The 17,292-nt window shown below is 59.4% G+C and overlaps 1 protein-coding gene across 3 annotated transcripts; it reads right to left on the reverse strand.

Annotated features, from left to right (window-relative positions):
* Positions 1 to 1,188: 1,188 nt before the first annotated feature.
* On the reverse strand, positions 1,189 to 15,971 carry ACOT11 (acyl-CoA thioesterase 11). Of its 3 annotated transcripts, XM_062004021.1 has the most exons (17): positions 15,841 to 15,971; positions 11,729 to 11,804; positions 10,084 to 10,282; positions 9,226 to 9,295; positions 6,732 to 6,792; positions 6,407 to 6,508; positions 5,781 to 5,916; positions 5,374 to 5,530; positions 4,913 to 5,032; positions 4,181 to 4,331; positions 3,092 to 3,147; positions 2,911 to 2,977; positions 2,759 to 2,842; positions 2,509 to 2,642; positions 1,871 to 2,002; positions 1,660 to 1,786; positions 1,189 to 1,564 (listed from the first exon to the last, which is right to left on the reverse strand). In XM_062004021.1, the coding sequence occupies exons 1-17, from the start codon at positions 15,861 to 15,863 to the stop codon at positions 1,409 to 1,411; spliced, it is 1,851 nt and encodes a 616-aa protein (XP_061860005.1). In that variant the 5' UTR covers positions 15,864 to 15,971; the 3' UTR covers positions 1,189 to 1,408. The 3 variants fall into 3 exon arrangements, with proteins under 3 accessions (XP_061860005.1, XP_061860003.1, XP_061860004.1); XM_062004019.1 differs by lacking the exon at positions 11,729 to 11,804 and having other exon boundaries at positions 15,841 to 15,965; XM_062004020.1 differs by lacking the exons at positions 1,660 to 1,786; positions 1,871 to 2,002 and having other exon boundaries at positions 15,841 to 15,965.
* Positions 15,972 to 17,292: the final 1,321 nt, after the last annotated feature.

Raw genomic sequence — 17,292 nt, forward strand, 5'->3', positions numbered from 1 at the left:
GAGTTTATGGCTACAGAGGGCTCCAGGGCTGGCAGACACTTAGAGGGAGTGAAGTGCCTTTCTGGAGACTGCATGTTGCAGAGGGTAGGGGGAACACACCGAGGTACCTGGAAAAGCCCTTGTTCTCATTTCTGGTGCCCCATGGCCTCATCTTAACTCAAGCACAGCATCACCAGCACTTGCTCCACAAAAAACCTCTTCTAGGGATTCAGTGCTAGAGGCAGGCTCGGCTGCCACCCCTGAGCCGCGTTAAGGCTGGTGAGCCCGAGGGCTTCCGGGGCTCGTTCACTTCCCAGCAGGCAAGAAAGCCCTTCAGCCACCCCAGTGCCATTCGCAACCCTCTGGCCAGGTGTCCGGGGCGGGCGGGGAGGGGTCTGTGGTCTATGGGCTGGCCGGTCCCTGAGGGCAGGCGGCCGTGGGGCTGTGACCCGTGAGGAGCTGCTTCCCCGGCCCCTGGGCTGCATCTCTTGTCGCTCCCGGGCATCTGCGGGCAGCGGCGAGAGGGGAGAAAGGGGATCGCCCCTGGAGACACTCGGGTCATTAGTGCCGCAGCGATCAGGGACGGCAGCGAAGCCTCTGAGGCTCCCTACCAGCTTCTGCCCGCGCCTGCTGCCCACGTGCTCGGCAGCCTCACTCACACAAGGGAAGCAAGGGCTGCCTTTGTCTCTTTTATTGCTTTTCCATTGTCCCCGAGGCAGTTTGGGATTTACAGATCAAGGTGTCAGTGCCCCCAGCAGACAGGGAGGAGGGGCAGCCCCCCGGGTCTGCCAATGTCGTTGGGCAGTCCCCAAAAGCCACTGCACCCCCCTTCCTGCAGCACACAGCCCTGCCCCAAAGGACCCCTGACTCCCCTTTCCCGAGGGCTGCTGTGGGTGCGGGACCCCCAAGCCACGCTCACCAGCCCCACAGCAAACCCTCACCCAGAGCACAGGGAGGTATTCTTCCTTTTAATGCACTTATGTGCATGAATGTGAGGTGGGATTTTCAGCAGGCTGCTCCAACAGCCACCCTACCCCAGGGAGGGGTACAGCACAGTCCCCTCTCCCTTTGCTGCCCCGAAGGGAACCAGGTTCCCCCACAAAGAAACAGTAAAAAGAAAGAAAGAACGAAAAACCTGTTTCAGGAAGACTTTGGATCGTAAAAAGATTTAAGTAGTGTTAAGTGATCTAGAAAACCAAGTTCTGGACATCAGCTTATAAAATTTCTACATTAAAAAAAACCTAAAACCACAAGGAAGAAGAAAAGACACAACAGGTCAGTGCAAGGGGCAAGGGGGCAGAGGAGCAGGCCTCAGCCAGCCCCGACACCTCGCTCAGGGCGAAGCCCCCCGGGAGGCAGGGCCCATCTCATGTCCCCTCCCACCACTGAGGTGCCCCCTTGTCAGTTTGTCCATCTATCAGCTGGGGCTTTAGAGGTCCTGCAGCCGCACAATCAGATCCTCCTTGTTCTTCAGCAGGAACTTCTCACAGGCTTCAAAGGTAGAGCAGAAGTTGGAGGACAGCCCTGCCACATTGCTGGTGACGTAGTTGAGGTACCCCGGCGTCGCCTGGTTGTAGTAGGCGACCTGTGAGGCACAGGAGGGGGTGAGTTGGGGCGTGTGGGGATGGGACAGGGCTCCCCAGTGGGGTTTGTGAGTGGGGGATGGATGCAGCATCCCACCTTGCTTGATTCCTGTGACTCTGGCCAAATGCAGAAGCCGGAGCACACCGTCTCCCCCCTTGTGAAGCTGGCGCTGGCGGGATGTGTGGGCAGCGTCACTGACCGAAAGGCCACCACATAGGGGTCCCTAGGGGGGGCAGAGCCCAGTGAGCCCGTGCAGCCCGGCCAGGGGAGCAGGGACTGGGGCTGGTTTACCCCCGAGGGTGGTTACCCCTTGCTGCAAGGCTTCCGTCGGGATGCCAGGATGACAAAGTCCTGTGGCTTGTTCTCATGGCTCAGCGTCTGGCTCACTACGTGGTAGATCATGTCATCATTGTCTACTTGCTGGACGAGCTCAGCACTCCTGCGAGGCAGGAGGGGCTAGTCAGGGAAACCCAGCTTTCCCCCCAAGTCTTGGGTCTTACACATTTACAGCCAACCACCATATCCCAGATATTTTTAGGGACTCAAAGTAGGTGTTTTCTGCAGCAAAGTGCAGCCATCAGCTCAGGAAATGCAGGCAAATGTCTCTAGGAGTGACTGTGGCTCTGGGACAACATGTTTCTTGGTCCCATGAAAGCCCAAAGGGATGTTCACAGAATCATAGAATGGTGAGGATTGGAAGATGCCTCTAGAGCTCCTCCAGCCCAAGCCCCTGCTAAAGCAGGTTCCCCTTGATCAGAGGGCACAGGAACGTGTTCAAGAGGGTTTGGAAACCTCCCAGCAAGAGCCTCCACACCCTCCCTGAGCAGCCTGTGCTCCCTCACCCACACAGCAAAGTAGTTTCTCCTTGCGTTTCAGTGGAGCTATTTGTGTTCAGCTCATGTCCATCACCCCTTGTCCTGTTGCTGGGCACTGCAGAACACTCACGCATAGTGGCTGTCCCACTCATGCCGGCGCCGCAGGTCGGAGAGCAGGGAGAAGGCTCGGGCAGCGCCAATGCCCACCGACATCTCGATGCGGAAGGAGAGGAACTTGTCCTCCTCCAGTGTGTACATGCGCACCTCGGGGAGCACAGGGCACGGGCTGGCACATGCGTGGCTGTTCCGGAGCCCCCGCGGTGCCCACACCCTGGGGGCAGGGAGCAGCTCGGAGGGAAGGAAGGGGCAGGGCTTGGTACCTTTTCCTTTTCTCTGGCGAGTGTCCAGTTGGCTTTGGCTACCAGCATCTTCAGCGCAAAGACGTTGTTGTAGCTCAGATAAACCTGGGGCGGGGGCAGCAGGTCAGGGGCAGGAGGGGGCGAGGCCGTGGTGCCCAGGGGCAGGGCCCTACCTTGTTGCTTTGGTCCCAGGGCACGGAGAGCGGCACCTCCGTCTGCTTGCAGGAGACCACGTATTTTCTGTAGGAAAGGAAGAATTTCCCTTCTGGTGGAACACAAACCACTTGCAGAGCCTACCCAGTGCTGAGTTCCCCTCTCCTCCATCCCCACAGCCCACCTGCTTTTTCCACTCACCGGTCCAGCCGAATTTTTTTCCTAGCACTGGCTTCTCTGTACCTCCTCTCTCCATCCTGACACATGAGAAAAGCACATTAGCTTAAAAGGAAAAGGAGAGGGGAAAAAAATACCCTGGGAAATAAACACCCTTCCCCCAAAAAAGCAGCTTATTTCAAAGAAAGCACAGTGTTTTAAAGCAGGCAGTTGCAGGGAGCCTGGCTCTGTCCATGGGATACTCTCCTGCAGGGAGAGAGAAGAGTCCTAGCTTTAAGGCACACAAAAAATAGCAGGGATGAGCTGAGGGGAAAGCAGTGGGTGTTTGCTTCGCTGCCGTGCTCGCCTGACAGGTTTCCTTAAATATTTGGATCCCAGCAAATGATAGATTGGGATGCTTTGAAAGGTGAAAACAACCTAAGAGGTTTGCATTCTTCCCCCTCCATTGCAGAAAAGGTGAGCTCGAACTTGCGGGCAGTATTCTGTCAAGCCTGGCACAGCCAGGCCGTCTCCAGCTCTTCACAGGCAAGTGCTTTATTTTATTGTTAGTTATACTGAGGAATTGATTTAATTCACTTGCTATTGGGCAATTTCATCTCCACTGTCACAAAGCTGCAGTTGGTGTGAACACGAGAGCCATTGGGGCTGGGCAGCGTGTGCGGGTTCCTGTGCCTCCCCTGGCCTTACCCCTGGCTCAGGTGCCAGCATGGGCAGCGTGTGTGGGTTCCTGTGCCTCCCCTGGCCTTACCCCTGGCTCAGGTGCCAGCATGGGCAGCGTGTGTGGGTTCCTGTGCCTCCCCTGGCCTTACCCCTGGCTCAGGTGCCAGCATGGGCAGCGTGTGTGGGTTCCTGTGCCTCCCCTGGCCTTACCCCTGGCTCAGGTGCCAGCATGGGCAGCGTGTGTGGGTTCCTGTGCCTCCCCTGGCCTTACCCCTGGCTCAGGTGCCAGCATGGGCAGCGTGTGTGGGTTCCTGTGCCTCCCCTGGCCTTACCCCTGGCTCAGGTGCCAGCATGGGCAGCGTGTGTGGGTTCCTGTGCCTCCCCTGGCCTTACCCCTGGCTCAGGTGCCAGCATGGGCAGCGTGTGTGGGTTCCTGTGCCTCCCTGGCCTTACCCCTGGCTCAGGTGCCAGCATGGGCAGCGTGCGTGGCTGGCCCTCCTCATCCAGCACCACGAAGGTCATGAAGGCGCTGTTGATGTGCCTGCGGCTGACAGACACCTCCATCTCCTGCCCGTATGCCTCGGCACAGACACCCACCTCCATGCTGAGGGCAGGGAGAGGGAATCACAGAAACAGAGAATCACTTGCTTTGGAAAAGACCTTTAAGATCATTGAGTCCAAGCCCTCCCTTCATCCTGCCAAGCCCACCACTAACCCACGGCCTTCAGCACCTCAACTCCATGGCTTTGGGATCCCTCCAGGACTGGGGACCCTCCCACCTCCCTGGGCAGCTTGGGACAGGAGCTGACAACCCTCTCAGGCAAAAAGTTCTGCCTCAGCTCCAATCTAAACGTCCCCTGAGGCAATTTGAGGCTGTTTCCTCTTGTCCAATTGCTTGTCACATGGAAGCAGAGACCAACTCCCACCTCGCTACAGCCTCCTGTCAGAAAGTTACAGAGAGTACTCCTGTCTCCCCTCAGCCTCCTCTTCTCCAGGCTGAACATCCCCATTCCCTCAGCTGTTCCCCATCACACTTGTGCTCCAGCCCCTTCCCCAGCTCTGGTGCCTGGGTCTGGACATGCTCCAGCCCCTCAGTGTCCTTGTTGTAGACAGAAGAAGAAGGGGTGAGAGTGTGAAGAGCTGCCAGGAAGGTGGGATGGGGACTCCCATGCCACTGGCACCCACCTGTTTTTGAAGGCGTTGTTGACGATGGCTTTGAGCACCAGGCGGTCCCCAACCTGTGATGGCCCCCGGAAGTGGAACATCTCGATGGCTCTCAGCGTGGGATGGGCATGGCACAGCCGGCTGTGGGGCACAGGCGTCACCCCCCCAGCCCTGGCACCCCAGCAGGCACAAGCACCCTCTGCAACCAGCCAGAGCCAAGGAGACCCCCAAAAACATCACCCCTGGATTTCAACCACCAAAAACAGCCATGAGAAAGGACAACAAGCAGATCATGGTGAGTTTGAGCCCTTCCCTGGGGTCTTCCAGCACCCTGCACCCTGTACAGCATCACCCAAGGATGATGTGCTGGGGACCATCCCTTTGGAGGGTCCCTACAGCCCGTCTCTGGCGGGACACTGCCCTGGCTGTGTGTCCCTTCCAGACACGCCACCCCCATTCCCCCCAGCTGCCCAGCAGGTCACCTGGCTGCGATGGTGGCCACGTTCTCCATCCAGGCCATGATCTGCCCTCCGAAGGTGTTGCCCTGATGGTTGGCGTGCGGGGGCAGCACCAGCTCCACGCTCTCCACCCGCGTCTTCCCTGCCGGCACCGCCGCGCTGCCGTCCCGCGTCTCCAGCTCTGCATGTGGGAGGGGACGCGGGGTTCCACGTGCTGCCCGGCCTGTGGGACCCTGCTCCCGCCACCCCACCAGCCCTTGTGTCCTCTCTCCATGGCCACCCTCCCTCTGTATCAACCCTCCCACCCTAGGAGTGCAGGATGGCGGGGATGAGCCTCTCCTCTGTGACCAGAGCCCCCCCAGACCCGTGCTGAGTGTCCCACCAGGAACTGTGGATGTCCCTGAGGCCTGTGGGGCTGCAGGACACGGTACCAGTGTCGCGGGGGCTGCGAGTGAGAAGGTCCTTCAGGGTGTCTTTGTGCACCAGGCGCATGCGGCGGCGCTCGGCAGCGATGCTGTGCTCAATCTTCTCCTCCTCCGTCTGTGGGCTCAGCGGCTTCAGCCTCACCTGTGAGGGGCACACGGGCTGGGGGCAGGCCCGGGCTGGGGGCAGGCCCGGGCTGGGGGCAGGCCCACCACAGGAGGAAGCAGGGCCCCTTTGGGCACGGTAGCACCGGACATCCCACCAGACGTGTGTTGGAAGCAGCCACACTGCTGGGTTATATTAAAGCTGCCAGAGGGCAAATGGCTCCTACAGCCAGATAGGGATTCCCTGGGAAGTGTCACACAGCAGGGATGGACACTGATGCCAAGAAGCCATCCTTAGGGAAGGTACATCCCTACCCTCCCTGTGCACAGAGGGGACAGCAGCAGTGGACAGGTGCCCTCCATGCCCAGAGCCCCAACACTCCACACGCGAGGGGTAAGGGACCACTGACCTGACCACCTGCAGATGGCCACGGAGCACTGGCATATGCCACACTGGAGAGCCCCAGCTCAGCTCGTCTCCCCAGACAGCCAGTTTCCTAATGCTCCCCGAGCCATCAGCCACTGCTCACCTTGCTGCCGGGGGGACCCTGGGCCACGAAGGTGGCATATGCCTTGCAGATGCTGCAGTGCTTCCCGCTGCACAGGTCCTCGTAGCTCACCTGGATGCCCACCTGGGAGAGAGCACAGCACCCCTGAGAGCCCGCTCTCCTCCCTGGGCACCCACATCCCTCCAAGCACCCTCAGGCCAGCCCAGCGGGAGGGGAGTGGCAGGCGGGATCCAAGCTGGGAGCCACAAGAGGATTTGAGGGTTTTGGTGAGGAGAGGGAGAGTGGGCAGGGCAGGGGTGAAGGCAGAGGGCAGAGCAGGGGTGAAGGCAGCAGGCAGCACACCAACCTCCATGCTGGAGTTAAAGGCTCGGTTCACTTTGGCTTTGATGTTCACAACTTGCCCAACACTGAAAAAGAGGAGAAGGCACGTGGGAGTTACCAGGGGACAGCGGCCCGTGGGCATCCAGTGCACGCACTGGCACCAGGCAGTCCCCACCAAGCTCCTGCCAAAGCAAACAGCTCCTCCAGCCCCACATGTGCTGTCCTGTGCAGCTGGGGCACCCACGAGGCCTCTCCATGGGCCCTTGGCTGGCTGCAGCAGCAGCCCCAAAGCTGCAGGCACTTTGACTGTTCCCATCCCAGCTCTCCAGCACCTCTTGGTGACAGACACCTTGGGATACTGGGGGAAATAGCAGCAGGCAGGATTCACCCAGGGGCATTTTGTACCATCTCTCACAGGAAGCATCTGCTGGCAATGAACTGCTGCTGGCAGAGTCCAGCAGCTCTCCTCTGGGCCTTCAGTAGGCTTCGGAGTAAACACACAGACAGACTCAGCTCTGTGACCTAATGTACTCCAGACTGATACTGCAAATGCAGCTTGTTGGCAACAACAGCAAGTGCAGTCTTTACCAAATGCATTATTTAATCAAGCATATTCCTCACCCCCTCAAAGAGACCAATGCCTGAAAACTCAGTGCAAAAACAAACCCTATAACCAATGGCACAAGTTGGCACTGCAGAGGGCTCAAAACCAGAAGAGAGGAAGAGTCGCAGTGTGCTTCAGCACTGAAACGTCCCCCTTGCCCTTATGTGTGACTTCTGCCTTCAAATGACTGCGGTATCTTGGCCACTTGATGGTTTGCACGTTGGCTCTGGCTGGAGCAGGGGCGGTGTGGGGCTGGGACGGTGCCCGCGGATGACCCTGGGAGCAGCCCCATGCCCAGCGGCAGCCCCGTGCCCAGCCCAGCATGCAGCAGTGGCAGGAGGTTACTGGGCAGCCTGGGTGCAGCTCCAGGGCCGTGCCACTCCGTGGGGTTAGTGTTCCCACCTCCCGGCAGCACTGTGGCAGCGCAGCTGCTCTGGGGCCGCACACGTCCGTACCCGACACCGCTCCTCCTGTCCCGACACCCAGGAGGGCTTTTGTACGGCTGGCTGGGGCGAAAAGAGAAAGTAAGATGAGGGGAGAGAGTTAGAGATGAAGGAAGCAGTGGTGGCACGGTGAGGATGGAGCAGGGATGCTCCGGCTGGGTTTGCAGCCGGGGCTGTGCAAGGGCAGGGCTCCAGGCAGCCCCCAAGGTGTTGTATCCTCTCTCCTTAAACCTCACAAGTATTAAATCCTCCCAGGTGAAATCCTCCCAGGAGGCTGCACTTCCACACAGCAGGGCTTAAGGGATAGGGATGATGAAGCCCAGTTGGGGACCTGTTAAGTTAGTGAAGCCTGTGGTCTCCTCTGTGCCCACAAGCACCCACAGCCGACATCACCACACCCGGTGTGAGATGGAAAGAGTGGAAGTGGAACATTTCCTGGGGATGACAGTGAAACCCAAGGGCCAGTTGGGCTTCCTGGCACCACACAAATCAGCTGCCAGCCTGGGCTCCCCACGCCAGCCCTGGGTGCCCACACTGGTCTCTGTCCTCAGCTGGGAGCCATGTCCCCTGCACAGTGAGGAGCTGTGAGGCAGCATGAATGCTGCATGGCACGGCTCGCTTGGCCAGACCAGCCTTTGGCCAGCAGCAATCCAGGGCACAGGGGTGCCAAAAACACCTCTGACAGCACTGGGTCACCTCTGCCATTGGGCCTTGTGGGCACCTTTGTAGGTGCACCAAAATCCTGTGCAGAAAAATGCAATCCGCTGAGCCCTCTGCGACGCTACACAGGGGGTGGGCAGGTGGGCATCGCCCTGCCCGGGGGTACAGGGGCTCTGAGAGACGAGCAAAAGTGGGGGGCAGCACCTGGGTGATGAGAAGGGAGGAGAGCACTGTGGCCATGTAAGACCCACAACTGGTGGGCACGCTGCTGTTGTCCCCTGCAGCATGGCAGGCTGGGGGCTGTGCACAGTGGGGTGAGCAGCTCTGCAGGGGCAGGGACAGGGGGACGCCGGGGCAAGCCTGGGAGGGGCTGTTGGCCGTGCAAAGCTGAGTGTGGTGTGTCTCAGCCCGCGGTGCTGCGGGATGGCCCGGAGGGCGGGTGGGCTCTGCCGCACGGCAGCCACCCACCCGGCTGCTGCACAGGCACGATCTGCGAGTTTCCCAGAGCACTAAGGCAGAGGCGCTTCTTGAACAAAGCCAGGGAGGAGCTGGGGTCGGGGGAAATACCGGGAAGCCAACCCAGCTGGAGCTCCCCAGGCGACCAGACAGCAGATAAATCAGAGCAGCTGGCCTGCAGCCCTGTGGCAGAGCTGGTGCCTGGCTGCCCCAGGGAGCCTGGCACTGCCACCATCTCCTCCCCTCCCCAGCACGCCGCTCCTGGTCCCGGCTCCAGCCCCGTCATGCACGTTGCAGCCAGCAGACCCCATCCGCCTACCCCACGCACGCCCCGCTCTGCAGAGCAGAGTATTTACCTAATGGTGTGCTCAAAATAGATGTCATCCATGGAAGCCGTGACGCACGGGCAGCCGGCGTGTCTCTCGGCTGCAAAGGGAAAACACAGCGCCTCAGGGACCTGTGGCAAGGTGCTGGGGACATGCTGCCCCCGCGGACAGACACACCCTCTCCCTGCTCCTGCCCACCTGCCACCTTTGCAGGGGCCGAGAGTGAGGTTTGGGGTTTCTCCACCCCATAGCCGTGTGGGTTGGCAGATGTTTGAAGGGTTGGCTGGGTGTGCTGTGAGTAGGAGGCACGCTGCCTTCCCTCGATGCCTCCAGCCGCACAGGCAGCCGATACCATCTCCCCGTACGCAGCAAATATTTTAAAGCCATCTTGCTCTTCCAGCTTTCCCTTGGGACTCTGTTAACCTCAAACTGAAAAAGTGCCCTGGGAACTTCATCAGACTGCAAAATCACACCTGTGTTCCTGACAAAAGCTTCTGGTGACCCATGGGTGGCTCATCTGGAGGAGCTCAGCCCCATCCCTCAGAGCTCTCTCTGAGGCTGTCAGCAGCCTGGCTTCACCGTGCCCTGTACACCAGGCAACAAAAGGGCAGCATTTAGGAAGTAGCAGGCGTCAGTTCTGCTCTTTCCCCAAGCAAATGTGCGTGCTGCAGCGCACGTCCTCTCCCCCTCTTGTCCTGCTCCCGTTTACTCTCTAATTACTCAGTGAGATGGCATGACGTGGGGCCCCAGCTGGCGTCAGCTCCGGCTGCTGGACTGCCAGGCGTGCTGCTGGTGAGCCAGGGCTGGCCCCGGCAGGAGGGGATGGCTCTGGTGGGAGAGGAAGAGTCCGGTGGGAGAGGATGGCCCTGGTAGGAGAGGACTGCTTACCGGAGAGGCAGGCGGCCGTGTCGATCCACTTGAGCAGCTGCCCAGTGCTGAGCTCACCACGGTGGTTGGTGTGGCAGGGCAGCACCAGCTGGCTCATCTGCACCTCGGTGGGGTTGCGGGCGGGCGAGGGGCTCGCCATGGCCCCCGGTGCCTCCTCCCGCTCCCCTGGCTGCCGGACACACGGCGGAGAGGTCGAGTCCTGTGGGAGATGAGAGCTCCATTTTACCCAAATCCCCTGAGCAAGTGGTGACCCACACACCCCGCTCCCCATGCAGGGAGAGAGGGAACCTTGGCGTGGTGCTAGGCAGCACTAGCACCCACCCAACCCTCACCAGCGACATCATGCCTGCAGTCAAAAGGAACAAATACCCCTCTAAAAAGAGCTTCGTGTGTGATGGCTGCAGATGCCCAGGCCATTTATCACCCAACCCCACTGTTTCCTCCCAAAAACTGAGCAAAACCTGCTCTCAAAGTCTCTGGGAAGGAAGTTTGCCTCCAGATAGCTTCATGTTCAGGGTGCTGCAGCAAGGGGCGGTTTTGTGCTGCCAGGGCTTGTGCCTGGGGCTGGGCACACGGCGATGCTCCACACCTTCCACCAACATTCCCCTTTGCCAAAGGAAACACCAAAAGCAGCTCTTCCTGTCTGGTACAAGCAGAGAGAGGAGGGAAAAGCATCCTCAGTTTGAGGCTGTTTGCGCAGTCAGATCTGCTCCTCCTCAGCTTGGCAGCTTGCTGGGCACAGAGCTGCTCCTGCCCATCACCCCGGCACGGCTGCGAGAGGGAGGCTGATGCTGTAACCGTGCTGGCAAGAGAAATAGCTGATTAGATGTCAAGTGAGCTGTGTTACACAAGGGATGAACTCAGTTAGCACGGTGAGTAATCGAGGAGCCACGAGGAGCTGTCTGGGCTTCCTTACAGCCCTTCCTTCCGCTTTCTGCTCCCGCCGCAGCCCCCAGTCACAGCACTTGTTGCAGGAGCCCCATTGAGGCAGCTTTGCTGCCCTTTGCTTTGCTCGACTGCTTTTTAAGATGGGTTTATGCTGAAAACGAAGCTTTCCCGGCTACCCTGAGCTCACTGCCTCTCAGAATAGCATTTTCCTCCAGCGGGTCTAACCTCTGTTTCCATAGCTACTGGCACACGACATCCCAGGAACGACGCAAAGCTGAATGGGCAGCCAAGGCGGGAAGCCAAGGGCTGGTGCTGGGCCCCCGGCAAAGGGCCCTCATCCTGCGGCCAGACGCAGCCCCGGCTGACACAGCCCGTCCCAGCGGGCTCCCAACCCCTCTGTGAGCCTCCCGGGCTGCTTCCCAGCCTGCCAAGGTGCCTCCACCAGTACCACAGAGCTATTTTGAGCTGGCTGGATCGTACCCCAGCCAAGCCCTCCAAAGCCTTCTGCTGCTCCCGATGGTCGTTTTCCTGGCACTTGCCATCCTGAAGTTTTAGGGAAAATGCCGGCACTCCATGGGGACAGCCCTGATTCCGCAGTAGCCAGCAAGAGGCTGGGGGTGCTGACGGGGAATGTGTGGGGAGCGGATGGAACCGGAGCTGGTGTGGGCAGTGGATGGCATCTGCCCAGCACAGGCCTGGTTAGTAGCCACCGGCACAATGGGGATCCCAGGGTTAGTGGCACGGCATGGGAGGGTACCTGGAGGCCATTGCAACAGAAGCTCAAGATATCTTCCGTGACTACAATATTCCCCTTCACCATTTTTAAGAGACACCTGGAAAGGAGAAGAGTGGCTGCGGTTACAGCAGAGCTGGGGTGCAGGACACCGTGTCTGTCCCTGTCTGCTGTGGCATGCCATCACACTCTGTCCCCAGCACCTCTTGGGGCAGCTGACAGAGCCGAAAGGGAGAAGGACAGCCGCAGAGCTCGTGCCTGCCATTCCTCAGGGGTCGGACCCAGGCGAGTGGCAGCCACCCCTGGGCACTGTGCCAAGTCCAGGGCGCCGGGCCATGGCCCACCCCTCGCTCCATGACGCTGTGCCAATACTTTCCGTGTTGTTTCATGTTCCAGGGGCTGTGCCTCGATGCTGCTCTGCACAGCGTGGGGACATGGCCACAGTCACAAGGCCCTCGGCTGCTGGAGCCCGGCATCCCCCAAGGGCAGCGGGTGCCCTTGGCTGCTCACAGGCTCCCCGGCCACGTGCACTGGGGCCAGGTCCCGGCTGGGCACAGCAATAGCATTGCAAGGAAAGGCAGCACTGGAGCCACAGTGAAAGCAAGGAGAAGAGGCTTTATGTTTACAGCTTGCCTTTAAACACAATACTGCCAGGCCCTTGGCATGCCTTCAGCTGCCCCAGCAAACGGCCCTCTCCTGTGCGGGTTCAGCCGGGCTGATGGAGGCGGCAGCTCATTCCTCGGGGCTCAGGACAGACCGATTCTGGCACAGGGTCAAAAAAAAGTGGAAGCTGCAGATTTGCCTCTTGCAGCATGAGCCCTTTGCAGGATCTGGGGTATGGCACGGCATGCACCCGCTGTGGTCAGGATGCAACAAGGGTGCTCAAGCAGCACCACTGAGCCCTTCCAAAGCCTTCCCAACTGCTGCTGCAGCAGCACCAGGCTTTGCTTTCCCCAGCCCCACGGCTCTTCCAGGCTTGCTGTTGAGGCTTGGGAGCTTGCTTGTGGCTCAGCCACCCCTGCAAGAGCTCGGTGCAAGATGTACCCTCCTGTTTTGCAAGCTGGGTTTGGTCCCTGGGTTTGCTGTGTCACAGGCAGTGGACAGCTGTGGCCCCATCACACCCCGCAGTAGCCAACATAGGAGGGCACGTGGCTCAGGCCGTGCCTTGGATACCCAAACCCTCTTCTGGCTCTGCAATCATGTCACCTTGTCCCCTGGGTCAGGTTAGCAGGAAGGGAAAAAAAAAAGAGCTGTCTGATTTGCATCCCTCGTATTTCCCAGGTGTCCCCAGCCCTGACCCCCGGCCTGGAGCACAGAGCTCTGCCTGGGGAGGGGAATTACCCCAGCCACGTGCCACAAAAGCCTCCAGAGACCCCCAACCATCCAGCCAGGGGGTGTTTATAGAGTATTCTGTTATCGAAACTGAGCAAGGAAGTGTCTGTCCTCATTAAAATCTTGAGCCTCACTCAACTGTCACATTTTTAAAGCTGTTGACTGATGCAGCCCTCGGGTCACCATGGCAACGGGATGCAGTACCGAGGCGATGCTGCTCTTACTCTGTCACCCCTCGAGTGACCCACTTCTACCCACAAAAAAAAGAAAAAAGTTTGCATTAGAGAAAAAACCCCTTCCAGCAGAATATTTTTCTTGCCTCCTGCCACATGTTTCCTGCACTGCCGAAGGCATAAGGAGCCCACAGAGGAAACCAGGGCAGGCAATGGTGCAGAGAAGGAGAGGTCCCAACAGCTCCACAAATACTGGGGGACAGGGACCCCACAGCACCCCACTGCTCTGGGGGGTGTCCCACGGGGGTGTCCCACAGCAACAAAGCACCCACAAGCTCTGGGGACAGTGTCTGCTACTGACTTAGGGCAGAGAAGCAGCAGCCCAGGGGAGCCTCTGTCCAAACCTCCCCCATCAGGTCCCACAGGCGCTGGGACACTGATGAGTGAGGATGCAGGAGGGCAGTCGTTCCCACAGATCCTCCAGCCTGCTGGAAGCGGGGTGTTTGCTGATGGGAGTAAGAGATGAGAGTGAAGCCAGGGTGGGGGTCCTGGGTTCTGGGCTGGGGAGCTCTGGGCAGACCAGGGCAGCCCCACACCTTCAGCTGCTCCCCAGAACTCTCCCACTGCCACCTCCTGAACACATCACCTCCATTTTCCCTCTCCCAGCCCTGGTCTCCTGCCCCATCCCAGCCCCTCGGTGCATCCTTACCCCTGCCTGGGAACAGCTAAAGAGAAAAGGGAGGGAGATGGGGAGGAGGCAAGCGGCGACAATGACGTTCTCCTCGGGGATTATTGGTGTATAATTGAGCAATATCCATGGTAACAAGCAAATCTACACACGTTAAAAAATTAACCTGACCTACTTTGGGAAATACTGCCATCTCGACAGGGCAGTGAGGCCTCTCCTCTCCTCTCCTCTCCTCTCCTCTCCTCTCCTCTCCTCTCCTCTCCTCTCCTCTCCTCTCCTCTCCTCTCCTCTCCTCTCCTCCACCCGGCCCACCAGCCCCACTGCCGGCAGCAGCGGAGCCCCAGCATTCCTGGGGATGGGCTGAGCAGGCTTGGTGCAAGGGGAGATGTCCTCTCCAGCGAGACCCTCACTAGCAAGCAGTGGTGGAGGGGCCCAGCTCCATCACGCCATGGCCTCCAGGATGGAGCAGGGTGCCCAGGGTGAGACCTGTGGCACTCTCCTGGGTGCAGGATGCCGGCTCCTCAGTGAGGCTGCCGGGATGGTGTCCCCCCCGGCATGAGAAGGACTCAATTGCCAGGTCCCAGCAGGAGCACAGGAGGGTGGCTGGCTGGAACAGAGGCCAGGGCACCCTGAGAATTGTATTTTTGGGACCAAACGCTATGCTTTCCCAGGGTTTCATGGACAGAGCAAGGTGTGGGGCCAGGAAAGTGCAAACTGAGGGCCAAAGGCAGCGGGGGGCTGCAGGATGACTCCCCTTAGGAAAGGCTGATGGTTTCACATCCATCACCCAGGGGAAACCTTTGCTCAGGGGACCCCTCCAGCCCTCAGATCCCTTTCCCCCACTCGGTTCAATGCTGGGTGAAGTTGCCAGCCCTGGCTGTGCCCCCTGCCCCCTCCATGCCTCTGACCAGCTTCTCTCTGCATCTGTCAAGAAGGCTGGTGCTGGTTTGCCGGCACAGGGGCAAAGTCCCCAGGGAGTGTCCCAGGGGACAAAGGTACCGCTGCTTCCAGCCCCAGGGGAGTGTGAAGCCACATGTCACTCCCTTTGTGGCTGCAAACACCTTCAGGGTCAAAATTCATGAGTGTGGGGACATCTAACAGCACTGACCAGCCCAGACACCTTTGCCCTGCCACCCACAGCTTTCCCAGGGAGGGGACTGCCGTAGCATCGAGACCACCACGGTTGAGACCACCACGGTCAATCCCAGCAAGAGTAAGACCACTATAGCAGAGACAGCTGGTGGAGACCATAGTGATATAGTGGTGTCCATCCTGGTGGTCTCCACTCCGGTGGTCTTGATTGTGCTGGTCACCATGGTTGAGACCACCAGGGTGGACATCATGGTGATGCAGCGGTCTCCACTCCGGTGGTCTTGACCATGGTGACCACCAGGGTGGATACCAGCAGGGTGTCATGCCACCCACCCTGTCTGGCCACCCACACTGCCCCGGCCAGCCCTGTGCATCCCTCTGCCCTCCTCGTGAGGCCAGCATTCCCTGCAGCTCTGTGCCTACACTTCCCAAATAGCTGCCCTGCCCTTTTAAGTGAAAAAAGGCTGATTCAAGCCAGCCCCCCTGCAACATCCTCCCCTGCACACCCAGAAAGACCTGGAGAGAGTGATGTTGCCAGTTCTCACCCTCTGTCCCCAGTGCAGCCGGAGGGTGCCACGTCCGCTTCGGAGAGCTGCCAGCACAGACCACTGTGGAGCTGACAGTCCCCTGCACACCCCAAGGGCAAGAGGGCATCGCCTGGGCTGGCAGGAGGCACAAGGAGCTTTCACCCCACGTCCTCCCCCATCAGAGCTGCCCAGCTCCGACACAAGCCAGGACAAGCCACGGCCGCACCACCCAGCACAGAAGCCTCGGCAGCAGTGCCAGATGTTGGCTCCCGCTCACCCAGCCCCAGGGTCCTTTCCTTGTCCCCACGGTCCCCAGCCCCTCACCTCAGCCAGAAGAAGCTGAGCATTTGCAGGCGGTGGCGGCGAGGCGACGGGCTCGGAGGAGACGCGTCCGGACACCTGCGCGGCCGGCACCAGGCGCGGGCGTTGAGGCCTGGGCTGGCGCGGGGCCCTGGGACGGGGCCAGCGCACACCCCCCTCCCGCTTCCTCAAATAGAGACACGCACAACTTTTCTTAAGGTAGCGCTTGGCAGATGTGCTCTTGCCTGGAAAATGGCCGCTGCGGGAGCGCGTGTGGCGGGGGCTGGCGGCAGAGCCCCGGAGCACAGCGGTGGGAGGCACCGGCACGCTGCCAGCAGCTCAGCGGGGCACGGTGCTGCTGGTTCCCTGCGCTCTCCCCAGAGAGCTGCCCCTGCCTTGTCCCTCAGCCCCTTGCAGCACCCCCTCTTCTCCCCCAGTGAGGGGCAACTGGGGTGCCTGACTGCTCCGCCGTCCTGCTCCATGCCCGTGGCACTGTGCTGGGCTCTTCCCCTGACACAGTTAAACTTCCCTGAAAATACCTGTTTTTTCCCCAGAGCTGCAGGCATCGTGCTTGCCTCTGCAAAACTTCTCCACAGCCACTCCAATCCACACACAGCCGCTCCCTGGACCTGGTGCTTTTGCAATAGCTCTAGAAGGGCTGAGAATAAGAACCTTTTCTATATATATAAAAAAACCAGGGAAGCAAAAAGCCACTTTCCGTGTCACCACGTTAATGATACAGCTGATTGGCATCGAGGGAGGTGTTGCTCTATTTGTGCTTGATTTATGCAGTCTTATAAGGGAATCTTGGTCATCGACGAGTTCGATCAGAGCTCCTCAAGGGCACAGGCAGCACAAATGTTGCTGTCAGAAAGCCAGTGGGGAAATAGTTCAAGAAATTCATCAGGAAATAAGGTCTCACTTCTGCCTGGTAAATAGCAACATGGGGGCACTGGAACAGAGCCAATGGCTGTGGAGGGCACCGAGCATCAGGCTCTGCCATGGTGGGCAGCGCGGCAGCCTCAGTGGCCCCAGGTTTAGGCTTGGTATGTGAAACACTGATCTGGGTGCAGGTGAGGCAGGACCTCTGTGAAAGCTGGTAGCTTTCCAGGAAAGCTCCAGGTAGGGATGGAGCTGGTGGCCCTGCCCAGGGTGATGCTTGCCCATAGAGCCTTTGGGGGATGGAGGAGGTGGTACAGTGCCAGGTGATGGAGATTCCGTCTGGGAGAAGATCAGAGCTGCCCTGCTTTGACCGAGGACTTTAACCCCACTGTGCATTTCCTGCTCAGCTGCTGGTATAAAACCTGCAATTCTCCACCAGCTCGCTCAGAGCCAGGAGGGAGCAGCCTCTCTGCCCTCACCATCTCCCCCCTGCCTTACAGGGAACGTTCACACACAGATGTGATTAACTCCAGCCCTTTAGGAAAAGAACATTTCCTTTGAAACATTTTCCCTTATTTTGGGCACAGCAAATGA

This window comes from Colius striatus, chromosome 10 (assembly GCF_028858725.1).
Source record: "Colius striatus isolate bColStr4 chromosome 10, bColStr4.1.hap1, whole genome shotgun sequence".
In the NCBI taxonomy this organism is placed as follows: domain Eukaryota; kingdom Metazoa; phylum Chordata; class Aves; order Coliiformes; family Coliidae; genus Colius; species Colius striatus.